This window comes from Zootoca vivipara, chromosome 3 (assembly GCF_963506605.1).
Source record: "Zootoca vivipara chromosome 3, rZooViv1.1, whole genome shotgun sequence".
NCBI lineage: Eukaryota > Metazoa > Chordata > Lepidosauria > Squamata > Lacertidae > Zootoca > Zootoca vivipara.
This window is the reverse complement of record NC_083278.1, coordinates 109,781,622-109,796,701: the sequence shown is the minus strand read 5'-3', so window position 1 is coordinate 109,796,701 and position 15,080 is coordinate 109,781,622. Positions and strand designations below refer to the sequence as shown.

The following is a 15,080-nucleotide window of genomic DNA, read 5'->3' as shown; positions in this document are numbered from 1 at the left end:
AAATCACAATATAAAATATATTCAGGATCCTTATTAATCCAGGCACTAGAAATACACCCAGTAGTTGACAGTACAGGGAGGCAGGTAATAGCTTTTTCACAGAGCCAGGCTTCACCCGGCTTTTGTCTATGCAGAGTTCGTAACTTTTATAATTATGAATTGAAAAGCAACACAAATAAACATCCAAGTCAAGGACCTAGAAATAAAAATTTTAAAAATTGCCCAACTATTGTTAATGTACATTAACTATTGTTAATGTATTTTAATCTTTGTTGGAAGCCGCCAAGAGTGGCTGGGGAAACCTAGCCGGATGGGCGGGGTACAAATAATAAATTATTATTATTATTATATATTTTTTTAAAATCGTTGGAACAAAAACGTCTCTTCTTAATAGGGATGCTGTTCCACAAAACAAGGGCAGCCCCACTGAAAGCCATCTTCTGAACTGCTGTGGGAGCAGGCTTCTGATATTATAGGGACTTTAAGAGGGAACCTGAAATATACTCGGAGTCGAGGGTGAATTTCATGCTCTTTATTCAGCTCGTAGTCATCAAGGAGAAGAAGAGAAGAATGCCCTTTTCCCAAAACCATCTGCTTATATACATTATTTACACAATGGGCTTTGCCTGATTGGCTACTTCAGGGCTACAACTGTGGGCCAAGCAGTTTGTGGATTGACTTCTGCCAGCAGCCTAATTGGCTGCTCCTGCAGGCCAATCAGGTTACGGATTCACTTCTGCCAGCCTCCTGATTGGCTGCTCCTGCAGGCCAATCAGGTGGCGGATTCACTTCCACCTGGAGTTGGATTGGGTGGCTCCTGCGGACCAATCAGACTGCTGATTCTGGATCCTATTGTTCTATAATTCAGCTCTGTACATAACAGAACCCCACCGCACTCCCAGTAACCTGGTCTGAAGCTACAGAGGGTAAGCAGATTGGCACTCAGTGCAGATCCCACCGACAAGATGTTGCAATGCTTGGTGGTAGGAGTTTGCCCACGCAAGCAGTCTAGCCGCCATGTTCTCTGTTTCACAGCACTCCAAAAGCCTGCCAAGCGAATTTAACCAGCAGAAAGGACTGGGAGACAAGAAGCTGGTGCCTACGCCGTGCAGAATGGCACAACTTCCGAAGCTATTGTGCCTCTCCAGAAACAGCGGAGGCACAGCTGTTTCGAGGAGTTCCAAACAAAAGGCTAGCGTTCCCCAGGTGGCATTGGAGAGATGCCAGAAATCGCTCCAACCCCTCTGAAGAACAAAGCAATCCTGCAAATCCTTGCCTCCGATTTCCCCAAACTTTGCAGGAAATGCCTCGGTGCAGGTTGTTATTGTTTAATTAAAGAAATAATGGGCCAGCCTCTATTGTCCTGGCCCGTTTTGAGGAGCTGGTGTGTGAAGGAGAAGGGACGTTTCAGAATATTTCTTTTAATTTAGGAAAAGGGGCAGAGCGAAAGCAAGAAAGAGCCTTTTCGATGGCACCGCCTGCTCCTCAGAAGGCGGAACCTGCTCCTCAGGGAGTCTTGTCAGGAGCTGCATCCTTTGTCAAAGCCCTTTTATATTCGCCCAGGCATTTTAATCTATTTTTAGATTTGAGGAGGCTGCTGCTCTTTTGTTAGGCTGCTCAGGTACTCCTCAGTGCGATCATATGCATGTCTCCTCCTGGAGGTCACTGGCATTTACGGTGTAGAGATCAGGAACCATGTATCCCTCTGGCTATTGCTGGACTCCCATCTCCGTCAGCCCTTGGCCAGCATGACCAACGGTCAGAGAAGATGTGAAGTAGGAGCCAAGCAACGTCTGGAAGAAAACAGGTTCCCTGTCACTGGTGTATAAGATTGCAGATTTATACCTGCTCCAATGAGGGCTGCCCATTTGAATTGCTCACAATGCCCCAGTGATGCCACGCTGCCATCGTGAAAATTTAGAAGGCTGGCTCAATGTCTCTTCTACCCACTGCAGAAATCATTGTTGATGATCCTGGCGAGGGCACCAAAGCTCTCCCAGGCCCTCCACCAGTGGCGTAGCGTGGGTTGCCAGTGCCCGGGGCTATACGGATGGAGGAAAACGGACAGAATATGGATGCACATTCAACTGCCCAACAGTGTTTGCATCTGCAGAAAAGAAGAGTTGTTCCGTTGTCTGCAGAGGTCACTTCCTGGTTCACATGGAGAAGTCATTTTCAACAGAGCCCAGCAATGGAAGCATGCAGCTGTACTGAGGAAGCACCGGTTGTGGAAATTTTGCGCCCCTAACCATTTTGCGCCCAGGAAAACAACCTCTCTTTTTAATACATATGTAAATAATTCTTATTGAATTTTCCATTTTACATAGCTTTATAAATCCAGTTACTTAACAGCCTTCTCCTTCCATGGTTCATTTTGCTTATCATTCCTGCATTATTATTTTTACTTTAACCATTTTAAGCAGTTCTCCACTCTTACATCACTCAAATGTGAATTACACTGTTGAGGTTTTGATCTTAATACTGCCAGAGTTTTCAGCTGTATACAGTTATTTTTCATATGCTCAATAAATATTTTCCACACTGCTTTGAATACATGTTCTTCTTGCTCTCTTATTCTATGTGTTAAACCTGCTAGTTCTAACATCTTAAGTTGCCAATCTTCCTTGCCTGGGACCTCCAACACTTTCCAGTTTTGTGCTAACAAAACTCGAGCTGCCGTTGTTGCATACATAAATAAATTTTCTGGACACCTAGCAATTTCTGTCTGAACTATTCCCAACAGAAACGACTCCGGTCTTTTTGGGAAGGTTAGTCTAAACATTTTTTAAAAACTCATTGTAGATCGTCTCCCTTCTTCTTCTTCTTCTTTACCTTTTTACATGTCCACTACATATGAAAAAATGTTCCCTCTATTCCTTTACATTTTCAACACATATCTGATTCTGTTCTATATACCTGTATCTTAGCCAACCTACTCAGAGTTAAGTACCATCTGTGAATCATTTTCATATAATTTTCTCAACGTGTAACACGCAGCAAATTTCAAACCATTTTTCCAAAATTTCTCCCAAAGGTTTAATTCTATGTTGTGTCCTATATCTGTTGCCCAGTGTGTCACTGGAGCTTTGACTAGCTCGTCTTTTGTTTCCCATTCTAGTAAAAAAAAAAATTACACATTTTAGACCATTGTTTATCCGTATGCTGTAATAATTCTCTTTCAAATAGTGAGGTTTGGTCCCAGAACCCATTTTTAAAATCTAATTTTAACATATTGTGTACAGTGGTACCTCGGTTTACAACCACAATTGGTTCCGGAAGTCTGTACTTAATGTGAAGCGTACCGGTACTTAACCTGAAGCGAACTTTCCCATTGAAAGTAATGGAAAGTGGATTAATCCCTTCCAGATGGGTCCGCGGTGTTCGTAAACCGAGGTATGACTGTAGCTGGTGGTATTGTAACCAATCCGTAACTTGGCTCCTTAAATCTTCCATTGGTTTCAGTCTGGGTTTATTCCCTGAAAAGTCCAACAGATCCCCGAATGGGACAACAACCTCTGTGCCCCCCCCCAAGCTATGGCACTGCCCTCTGCTCCCCATAAACTTCCTGGGGGTGGGCGGTTGAATCCTGGTCCAATACACCATCACACTACTGACGCCAAAACATGAGTTGATCGATGCACTGGGCAGAGATGTTCAATCTGCAGCGCTGGTAATCTTGTCATGCCACAGGGATCCAGCACGGGAGGCAGAGATGTAGCCAGAACTCATAAATTTGCAGCGCCAACAATCCTAAAACAGCTTGTCACAATGGTTCCAAAATAGCAACAAGTTTCAAAATACAGCTATCTATCTTTTCCCGGAGCCTCCAGCCCTCTGAGCAGGCCTGAAACAAGATTTATTTTGCCAGATAGTTTGTTTCTAAAATGGAAGGCATCTCTCTTGGCAGCAGAGAAAGGAGGGCAGACACCCAAAGCTGAGAGTCTGCCAGGGCACATCCAACAATCTCCACTGTGTCCAGGGTTTGATTCTGTTACAAGCAACAGAGGGAGGGGAGAGGCTGCCCACGTTTCCCGCTGCAGGGCTCTCGTCTCCTCTCTCTCCAAAGTCCCACCACAGAGAGTAAAAGATGCTAAGAACCTGTACCTGGTGAGAGGCACCGATTCCGTTCATCTTCCTCCATGTAAGTTAAGACTGCAGAGCCTTTGGTCTTGGTGGCAGGCGATCTGGTTAGGAACAAAAAACCGCATTGGAATGCTATACTTTAAAACGCTATGTTTTGATGTTGCACCTGACTTTTCAAGGATGCGTACAATACATGGATAGGATACTGGTCTCGGACAAATATTGTCAACCGGCCCATCGACTGCCCACTGTCGAGTATTCCAACCTAGCTTTTTGACTGAACACTGGAGTCACTTTATAATGGCCAGCCTTGTAGGAGAGAGGGTCTCGCAGACGCAAGCACCCCTCATTTCAAGACAGCCCCCCCCCCGGCCCTATATCTCACCCCAAAGGAATTGCTCTTTGCCAATTAATCTGGTGGATAGCTCAGTTGGTGAGAGCGTGGGGCTGATAACATCAAGGTCGCAGGTTCGACCCCCGTATGGGCCAACTGCATATTCCTGCATCACAGGGGGTTGAACTAGATGACCCTCAGGGTCCCTTCCAACTCAACAATCCTATGATCTATGGATTAAGCCACACCATCTAGCACCTCCTATTGGCTATGTGCTGTAGCTGCAGGACTCTTCGAACAGGAAGTGGGACATGGGGTCCAGGAGGAAGAAGGAAGCAAACACACAGCATGGTCACTGGCGAGGCAAACGAGAACGTTCAGATAATAATAATAGTAGTAGTAATTTATTATTTATACCCCGCCCATCTGGCTGAGTCTCCCCAGCCACTCTGGGCGGCTCCCAATTGAGTATTAAAACAATACAGCATTAAATATTAAAAGCTTCCCTAAACAGGTTTGCCTTCAGGTGTCTTTTAAAATTAGGATAGCTACTTATTTCCTTGACATCTAATGGAAGGGCATTCCACAGGGCGGGTGCTGCTACCAAGAAGGCCCTCTGTCTGGTTCCCTGTAACCTCACTTCTCGCAATGAGGGAACCGCCAGAAGGCCCTTGGCGCTGGATCTCAGTGTCCGGGCTGAACGGTGGGGATGGAGACGCTCCTTCAGGTATACAGGACCAAGGCCGTTTAGGGCTTTAAAGGTCAACACCAACACTTTGAATTGTGCTCGGAAGCGAGCCAGTGTAGATCTCTCAGGACGAGTGTTATGTGGTCCCGGTGGCCGCTCCCAGTCACCAGTCTAGCTGCCGCATTCTGGATTAGTTGCATTTTCCGGGTCACCTTCAAAGGTAGCCCCACGTAGAGCACATTGCAGTAATCCAAACGGGAGATGAAGTGAGCGGCAATTTCAGAAGGCAAGAGGGAACTGGCACTCCTTACCCCCTCGACATTTTTCTTTGACAGGGCCCATGGTTGAGGTGGCAGAAGCAAAAGTGCTTGGCCACCACTGACAGTGGCCATTTTCACTCCAAGATCCTATTTGGCCTATTGGCTCCCAGTACATTTCCGAGCACAATTCAAAGTGTTGGTGCACACCTCTAGAGCCCTAAACAGCCTCAGACCAGTATACCTGAAGGAGCATCTCCACCCTCATCGTCCAGCCCGGAAACTGAGGTCCAGTTCCGGAGAACTTCCGGTGGTTTGCCTCACTGGGAGAAGCAAAGTTACAGGGAACCAGGCAAAAGGCCTTCTTGGTAGTGGCACCCTCCCTTCAGATGTCAAGGAGATTAAGAACTACATAACTTTTAGAAGACACCTGAAGGCAGCTCTGTATTGGGATCTTTTAAAGGTTTGATGCTTTATTATGTTTTATATATTCTGTAAGCCACCCAGAGTAGCTGGGGAAACCCAGCCAGATGGGTAGGGTATAAATATAATCATCATCATCATGATGAAACAGCTCAGGATCGAAGGGATTGGGGGAATACGGAAGCAAGCTCTGACCTGCTACTTTCACCTTTGAATTTTGCCCTACCCCAAAGAACTTTTCTCCCCAACCACTGCTACTGCTGAGTCCATTGCCTTTGCTGTGGAGAGAAGAAAGCACTTGTTCAATGCTCTGTAAAGCTTTCAGAATCTTCTAAAAGACAACTGTTTTAATAGGAGTCATTTTCTTCCTATCTTTAACTCTTCTAATCAATCAAAGCATTGAACACTAGTCAACTATTAGACAATATTTGACAGGTTAAAATTGACCGAGGGTGTTTTTTATTATTATTATTTGATTGGGCAAATCTATAATATGATATTCATGCTGTTCACATAGTCTAAAGTGGTTCCTTTATAAAATCACACCAAGGATAACATCACACCATAGTGGTTATTCGTCACCACTAAATGTTTTCAACTTTAGCATGCAAAATATCCCATAACTTTTACAGCCTTTAGGGTCCAGGGTCCTCCCGGCCTCACACCTGCAATGCAAGAACAACCAGACTGCCACAGACCAATGTTCATAATCCAGATTATGGCAAATCTCAAATTTATATATAATCTTTTGACAGTATGTTAGATTGAGAAATATGGACTGGCCCAAAGTCACCCAGCGACCTTCTGAACCCAGTTGTCCACCGCCCAGGACTTCAACACCCCACATGAACTGGGAAACTAACAGCATAAACAAAGAATGTGCAAAGGTCAAAAATGCAGGGGAAGATCTAGGTCATAGATATCGCGAAAGAACTCTGGATGTGGAATGCAGCCTCTCTGGAAGTTATTGTGTTTCCCCGAAAATAAGACCCTGTCTTATATTTCTTTTTCCTCAAGAAGACACACTATGGCTTATTTTCAAGGGATGTCTTATTTTTTAAAGACATCTTCCTTGGCGCCCTCCAGAACTGCACCTATCACTATGTCTTATTTTCAGGGTATGGCTTATATCAGTGATGGCGAACCTATGACACGCGTGTCAGACGTGACACGCAGAGCCCTCACTGCTGGCACACGCCCCATCGGCCCATTCACGCGGTTGTTGTTGTTGTTTTTCCCCCATTTGTTCTCCCGCTCCTCCTACAGCTTGTCTCCGCTGTTAAAACCCCGGATCCTTTGTTGTTCTTGTTGTTGCTGGTAGCCAGAGATTGGTTTTTTAACGTTTTCTGTGCTGTTTTTTTCTGGCGCTTTGGCAGACTATGATTGGGTGTAACAGCATTCGTTTTTTAACGCATTCTGTGCTGGTTTTTTTGCGCTTTGGCAGACTGTCGGTGCTGTGTGTTAGTTCCAGCGAATGTATTATTCGTCATTTATTTCTGTTCTCTTCCCCCCCCCAAAAAAAGCGCAGCAGCTTTGGGGCATCCCCCCCAAAAAAGCAAAGCAACTTTTGCACCCCCCAAAAAGACCTCCAAAACTTTGGTCAGCAGCTCCCCCAAAAAAGCTCAACAACTCTGGGCACTTTGTGATAAATAAGGGGTTTTTTGTTTGGTTTGGTTAAATAATTAGTTTTTTGTTTGTTAAATACAGTTATATATTACAATTATACATTTTTGTTATTTAAACTATAAATATCGCGAAATTATGGTTTTTTTTCTTGAAGTGACACACCACCCAAGTTATGCTCGGTTTTTTGGCGAATTTTGACACACCAAGTTCAAAAGGTTGCCCATCACTGGCTTATATCGTGCAAATGCTTAGAAATCCTGCTACGGCTTCTTTTATGGGTATGCCTTATTTTCGGGAAAACAGGGTATTTGTTAGCTTGCTTATTTGTTAAAATGCTATACTACTTTGTGAAAATCCCTAAATGATTTCCATAAAAGCAATAGAAATGCAAACGAGGTAAGTCTATAAAACTTTCGAAAAAACTGGATAGAACCAGAACAGAACTGCATAAAGTATTGCAGAGACAGCTGAGCAAAGTTCAAAACAGAGAATTAAAGAGTTGAGGTCTAGGAAAGCTTTTAAGAGGTGTTTAAAGGTCATTACTGACGCCACCTCATGAATTCCCCCAAGGGGGGGGGCGCATTCCAGAGGTTGGGAGCTATCACTACGAAGACATGTGCCCACATTGTCAACACGTAACGCTTGTGGAATGAACAGCGGGGTCTCCTCAGATAATTTCAAAAAAATCGTCTTGGTTTGTACTGGGGAAAGGGGTCTCCTGGTCCCAAGTTGTTTAGGGCTTTAAATGCCATCACCAAAAACTTGAACATGGCTCAGTAGCTAACAGGCAGCCAGTGCAGATCTGCCAAATCGGGTTCAAGGGGAACTACCAAGGCAAAGCTCTCCCCATCCAAGGAGAGTCACAATTGATGCACCGAGTTAGTAATGAGCCCTCCGAGGTGATTACGATCACCTGTGCCATTAGGGATGGAGGTGGACTAAGGAGCATCCTCAAAAGATGCAGCTGGTCCTTCAGAAAGAATGCATTTCCATCCAGGACAGGTACACAATTCCTAGACCTGGGAATCGGCCATCCAGAGAAGCTTGTTAGGATTCCGTCACAGTATTAGCGTTCAGGCACATACATGGCCTCTCATGATTGAGATGGTACCAAGTAATAGAGGTGGCCACCATCAGCATACTGGTGATGCCTTACCCCAAAATATCCTAATGACACCCCCCCATATGATTTTATAGAGATATTAATTAAATAGCATTGGGGACAAAGGGATGCCCTAGGGCACCCCACAGATGAACTGCCAGGGGTCAGGGCACACACACCCTGGAACCAAGTAGGAGTAATGCCATGGCGTCTCCAAGCCCCAACATACAAAGACAAGCTAGGATCAGTGGTGGCCAAACTTGGCCCTCCAGCTGTTTTGGGACTACAATTCCCATCATCCCTGACCACTGGTCCTGTTAGCTAGGGATCATAGAATCGTAGAGTTGGAAGAGACCACAAGGGCCATCCAGTCCAACCCCCTGCCGAGCAGGAAACACCACCAAAGCATTCTTGACATACGCCTGTCAAGCCTCTGCTTAAAGACCTCCAAAGAAGGAGACTCCACCACACTCCTTGGTAGCAAATTCCACTGCCGAACAGCTCTTACTGTCAGGAAGTTCTTCCTAATGTTTAGGTGGAATCTTCTTTCTTGGAGTTTGAATCCATTGCTCCATGTCCGCTTCTCTGGAGCAGCAGAAAACAACCTTTCTCCCTCCTCTATATGACATCCTTTTATATATTTGAACATGGCTATCATATCACCCCTTAACCTTCTCTTCTCCAGGCTAAACATACCCAGCTCCCTAAGCCGTTCCTCATAAGGCATCATTTCCAGGCCTTTGACCATTTTCGTTGTCCTCTTCTGGACACGTTCCAGCTTGTCAGCTTGTCAGGGATGATGGGAGTTGTAGTCCAAAAACAGCTGGAGGGCCACGTTTGGCCACCACTGAGCTAGGCAGATACCGTGGTCAACTGAGATACCTAGGAGAATCAATAGGGTCACACTTCCTCTGACCCAAAGACAGTGGTTCTCAAAAGGTGTGGCATGTCAAGCAGGTGAGGCAGGAAAGGGGAGCAAGTATGACAAGAAGGTTCAAGGACAATCAAAGAAGCATTTGAGCATTTCAGTGCAGTAGGGATACACCACCAGAAACAATATCCATGACTCTCTTCGAGAACATTGGCTATTCTTCTGCAGTTCTCCATGACATACTGTGAAGATGGATTTTCAGTTCTGACAAATATGAACGTTCGGCAAAAGAGAAAGGCTTATTTGTGCTGGTGAGGAGACAAGAGCTTGTTTGCCTCAAATTAGACCAAATATAAATGAGATTACCTGGCCAAAGCAAGCATAAACATCTCAATGAGTTTGTATATATACTTAAGGTACATATGTAAGAGGCTCATTTATAATTCTATTTTGGGGGTGTTCTTACGTAGCTGCATTGTTTTATACTTTCTGGATGCCCCATGATCATATTATAAAGTAGTTGTGCTCTGTGTTATTAATTTTTTTAAGTAAAGGGGAAAAAACACAGCTTGGAGTTGTTTCTAGGGTTGCCAGACTCAATAGAGGACAGGACTTCTGTGCCTTTAATTGCCCTGCTTTCTTTTGAGTCTGGAAACCTTAAAGAGAAACCAGCAGACCCTTTGTTTAATTTCCAAGCAAAGGGTCTGCTGGTTTCTCTGTAAGGTTTCCAGGCTCAAAAGAGAGCAGGGCAATTAAAGGCACAGAAGTCCTGTCCTCTATTGAGTCTGGCAACCCTAGTCAACATAGTCAGGTTTAGGCATCAGCTAAAAACTTACAGGCATTTTCAACTTAGTGGGTCGTCTGTTGTTTTCTGAACTAACAGGCTGTTGATGTGTTTTCATTTATTTATCGCTGGGATCTTGTGACAAACAGTGGGGACATAAACCCCAAAACAAACCAACAATTTTGCCCAATCCTTAGCACAAGCGTGGGAAAAGCTGGTGCGTTCAATCTGATGCTTTTTCAACAGAGACTTCCATTCAAATACCACCTGGTCAATGTTTATTTCGAGCCGACTAATTGAACATAATGCCTCTCTTGTTGTCATAATAAAAAAGGGATCATATTTGGAAGTTGCAGAAGAGGAGCCGAATTCAGCTTTGAGCAGTAATTAAAGCAATGCTTCCTCTCTCTAAAACCAATACGTAAAATCAATCCAGAGTTGGGCATGCAACACTTTATTGCCGATCTCTAAAGAGAGATGTGCTTTGGGACCCCTGAGTGCAATGGAATAGCAGAATGACCATCTGTACAGCATGTTCTTCTGCTGCGGTGAGAGAAAGCACAGCCGGTTCTTTCATGGTTTACACGTCCTATTGGCCAGTCAGTTCCTTCATCTTCCCTGTTGGGCAGCACTGATGGGAAAGGGCCTTAGCTCAGCGGTAGAGCGTCTGCTTTGAATGCAGAAGGTCTCAGGTTCAATCCCCTGTCCAGCCTGGGACTAACTCTCCCTAATCCCCTTACCAGCCAGAAACTGAATCATTACAGTAGCTGGGGGGACGGGGAGAGCCACAGCAGAATTTTCAACATCCTCCTCCCAACATTGCAATGAAAGTGGAAGAAATACAAGCCAATGAAACAGGCTCTCTCCCTTTCCTTTCTCTAACAATTGCATATCCACCGAGATCTTGATTGCACTGAAAGTGCAATAAAAACAACGCTTATTTGAGAGTTGTAAAACTGCTTCTGCAATGGAGGGGAAGTGGGTGTTTGACGTTATGGACGCCAGCCAGTCGGAGCTGTGCACAGGGGCTTTCGAACTCACATGTTCAAATATATAAAAGGATGTCTAATATAGAGGAGGGAGAAAGGTTGATTTCTGCTGCTCCAGAGAAGCGGCGCACGGAGCAATGGATTCAAACTACAAGAAAGATAATTCCACCTAAACATTAGGAAGAACTTCCTGACAGCAGGTAGGTAGCCGTGTTGGTCTGGATCGAAGTAAAATAAAAAAATTCCTTCAGTAGCACCTTAAAGACCAACTAAGTTTTTATTTTGGTATGAGCTTTCGTGTGCATGCACACTTCTTCAGATACTTCTTCAGATTCTTCAGATGCACACTTGGTATCTGAAGAAGTGTGCATGCACACGAAAGCTCATACCAAAATAAAAACTTAGTTGGTCTTTAAGGTGCTACTGAAGGAATTTTTTTATTTAACTTCCTGACAGTAAGAGCTGTTCAGCAGTGGAATTTGCTACCAAGGAGTGTGGTGGAGTCTCCTTCTTTGGAGGTCTTTAAGCAGAGGCTTGACAGGCATATGTCAAGAATGCTTTGGTGGTGTTTCCTGCTTGGCAGGAGGTTGGACTGGATGGCCCTTGTGGTCTCTTCCAACTCTATGATCCTATGATTCTCTATCTTTAGTAATTAAACCAAAGCATGACCGTGAATGCAGCCCCTTCTCTCCTCCCATTGCTGTGAGCAGCAATTAAACCCAGAAACCTCTAATTAATTAACCACAATTCACATTTAATCTGAACCAGGGAACTATAATTACCAGCTTTGGAGCAAACCAGGACATTCAAACCAACAAGCTTGGAAGTTGGTTTAATATCCTGGCTTGTTCCGAATCTGGTCACCATTGTTTTCTGGTTCGGACAAAGCAGAAACTATGGTTAATCAGAGACTTTGGGGTTTAACTGTCGCTTACACAGAGGGAAAGGGTTATTGGGTCCAGTGAAGGCTGGATTAAGCACATAAGACAATGGATCCCACCAGTATTTTCCTTTTAAAAGGGTTCACATTTAAGCATCAGGCCACCATCAAAGGCAGAGGAGCAGTAAAAACAAACTGGCAATTTTACTAACACCTCATCCCTGTCACTTTTGGGGAAGCCCTGTTCTAAAACGTTCCAATTCCTTCGGTCGGAAAGCTTAAATAATAACCTACAGTCTATGCACAGAGGAGGAGACGGAGGCCTGTGATTAATGTGCCTTATAAATCCTAAAGGAATGAAGAGGTTAAGTAAGCGGCAGTTGCCAAGAATTACCCTAATGTAGTTATGCATTAAAATCAGTGTTGCTCACTCAGGCTCCCTAATCGCAGCTATATTTCCAAGAAAACCCTGCCAACCTCGTGCTTTATACTTCATTAACTGTACCGAAGAGAAAGCCAGTATGCTATTTAAAAAAGAGCTGAGTTATACGAGCCGAGCGCCCTGCTCCCTGAGTCCAGCCAGACCTCGAGTAAAGGCTTTGAGTAGCCTTTGGATCAAACAACCATCACTTGTGATGGGGGGGGTGTTGTTTCCTTTTGGGAGCTGTGTACCAAGGGAGGGCGAGGTCAGTGGGAAAAGTGGGTGGACCTATGAATGTTCATTTCATCTCTCTCTCTACGCACCACCGAGGCAAGGAAGAAGCACTATTAAATTTCTAGCCAGGCAGAAACAGGCATTACATACAGCAGGTGTGACTCTCCAGCATGTTGAAAGAAAAGAGCAGTGATACATATGATATATATTGTTGTTGTTTAGTCGTGTCCAACTCTGCATGACCCCATGGACCAGAGCACGCCAGGCACTCCTGTCTTGCACTGCCTCCTGCAGTTTGGTCAGACTCATGTTCGTAACTTCGAGAACACTGTCCAATGATATATAATGAATTGAAAAAATGTTTAAAATAACTTTATTTTTTTAAAAAAACACTCTAGAGGCTTCTTTATTAGGAATTGCAGGTGCTGATATTCCAAGGGAGCAGAAAATACTCTTTATATATGTGATGACAGCAGCAAGGATGCTATTAGCCCAGAGTTGGAAGAGTTTGGATTTTGGATTTGATATCCCACTTTATCACTACCCTAAGGAGTCTCAAAGCGGCTAATAATCTCCTTTCCCTTCCTCCCCCACAACAAAGACTCTGTGAGGTGAGTGGGGCTGAGAGACTTCAGAGAAGTGTGACTAGCCCAAGGTCTCACCCAGCAGCTGCATGTGGAGGAGCGGGGAAGCGAACCCGGTTCACCAGATTACAAGTCTACCGCTCTTAACCACTACACCACACTGGCTCACTGGAAAGAAGATAAAGTCCCTACCAGAGGAGAATGGCAATTTAAACTGTTGGACTATGCCGAAATGGCAAAATTGACCAGAAAGCTCAGGAACCAAGAAGACCAAAACTTCAACAAAGAATCAGGGAAATTTATACGGTAATTTACCTTGGAGACCACTGTAAGCAAGTGAAAACACTAGCAGGATTTTAATAATACTTTTCTTCTTTGGCGATCACTCACAGCCGAGGAAGATTGTCTTCCATAAACACAGTTTTAAAAATGAGTCCGTAAGTGACTGTGGAGGCCAATTCTGGATCCACACATCCTTCCAGAGTGGAGGCATTGGTTTCCAGGAGGGAGTTGATGACGGTGTGGATTTGCCAAGCGTGACTAACACTTGTAATGTAGCAAGAAATATGGAGAAAATGGAGTTATAGAAAACATGGATTACTGTAAAAGATGCAGTAGAAAAGATTTACTAATAGGACCCATCAAGTGGAAGTCCAGAGATTCGGAGGAATCTTCTGAGTGGGTGTGGTTGCATTGTTATAATTTCATATTTGCAAAATCAAATAAAAAATATTTCTTTAAAAAGAAGAAGAAGAAACAAAAGAGCAGTGAATTAGTGAGCAAACCAACCCACTCTCTACCCCTTCCTTCTACAAACAGGGGCACAAGCCCCACCCAATCATGCCTGTGAAACAAACAGGGGTGTGGCCCCATTAGTGTGTGTGTGTGTGTGTGTGTGTGTGTGTGTATACATGTGTTGGTTGACTGGTTGTTGTTGCTAGCGTCCATCTGCCTCAAGAGATAATGGAGTGTGCCTCCGGGGGTGAAGTCAAACCACGGCATTACAGCACCGAAGTGACCCCCACGGGGCAGAAGCCTGGGCAGGGTGCGTGGAAGTCCTGGTCTACCCAGACGACAAGACCCCTCTCCCGACCTCACTGATGTGGTCCAAAAGGAAAGCACAGCAATACGTTTGACACCAGCAAGAGTTGCCAGAAGACAGCATACAAGGCACCATCCAACCGTCTTAGGGACTCCACTCCAGATACAGGCGCCTAGTTGCACCCAACATGTTGCACATTGTACACATGACAACTGTTGCATTGGGAGAGGCCAGCCATGCCTCTTCCTGATGCGACATTCACACTGGCGTCTCTTGATCTAGCACAGCCCGAGGCAACATCCCACCAGGACTCCTCTGCCCCCCCCCTGAAGATTTGGTGGGGGTGGGTCTGAGCCCCATCCCAGCAGACACTGGGAGGACTGTAAAGACCTCAACCCCATCGAGTTTGTTCACCCAACTCCAATTTGTATGGGGGGGGGAATCAAGTGACAAATTCTTGTTTCCAGTTCTATATGTTGGCAAACCAATGTTCGTTGGACTGGTCATGTTGTACAGATGCCTGGTTATTGCATTCCAAAGCAACTACTCTATTCTGAACTTAAAAATGGAAAGTGTAATGCTGGTGGTCAACAAAAGAGGTTTAAATGCTCTCAAACAAATCTTTAAAAATGTAGTATAAATACCAACAACTGGGAAACACAGGCCTGCAAGCGCTCCAATTGGAGAACCACCTTACCAAAGGTGTCATGGACTTTGAAGATGTTTCAGCTCAGGATGAAAGTGATAAACGTGCTAAGAGGA

General features: G+C 44.7%; 1 protein-coding gene across 4 annotated transcripts in view; it reads right to left on the bottom strand.

The window, feature by feature from the left end:
• The window catches only part of CCDC85A (coiled-coil domain containing 85A), a 126,645-nt gene that overhangs the window by 91,962 nt on the left and 19,603 nt on the right, over positions 1 to 15,080 (bottom strand). Inside the window, exon 3 of one of the 4 annotated variants that reach the window (XM_060273141.1) lies at positions 4,105 to 4,184. The exons of 2 other annotated variants lie outside the window; for them this stretch is intronic. In XM_060273141.1, the coding sequence (XP_060129124.1) occupies positions 4,147 to 4,184 (38 nt within the window). In that variant the 3' untranslated portion in view covers positions 4,105 to 4,146. Of the gene's footprint in view, positions 1 to 2,251; positions 4,185 to 15,080 lie in introns of those variants that run through there. One more of the 4 variants, XM_035110933.2, reaches the window with a different exon arrangement.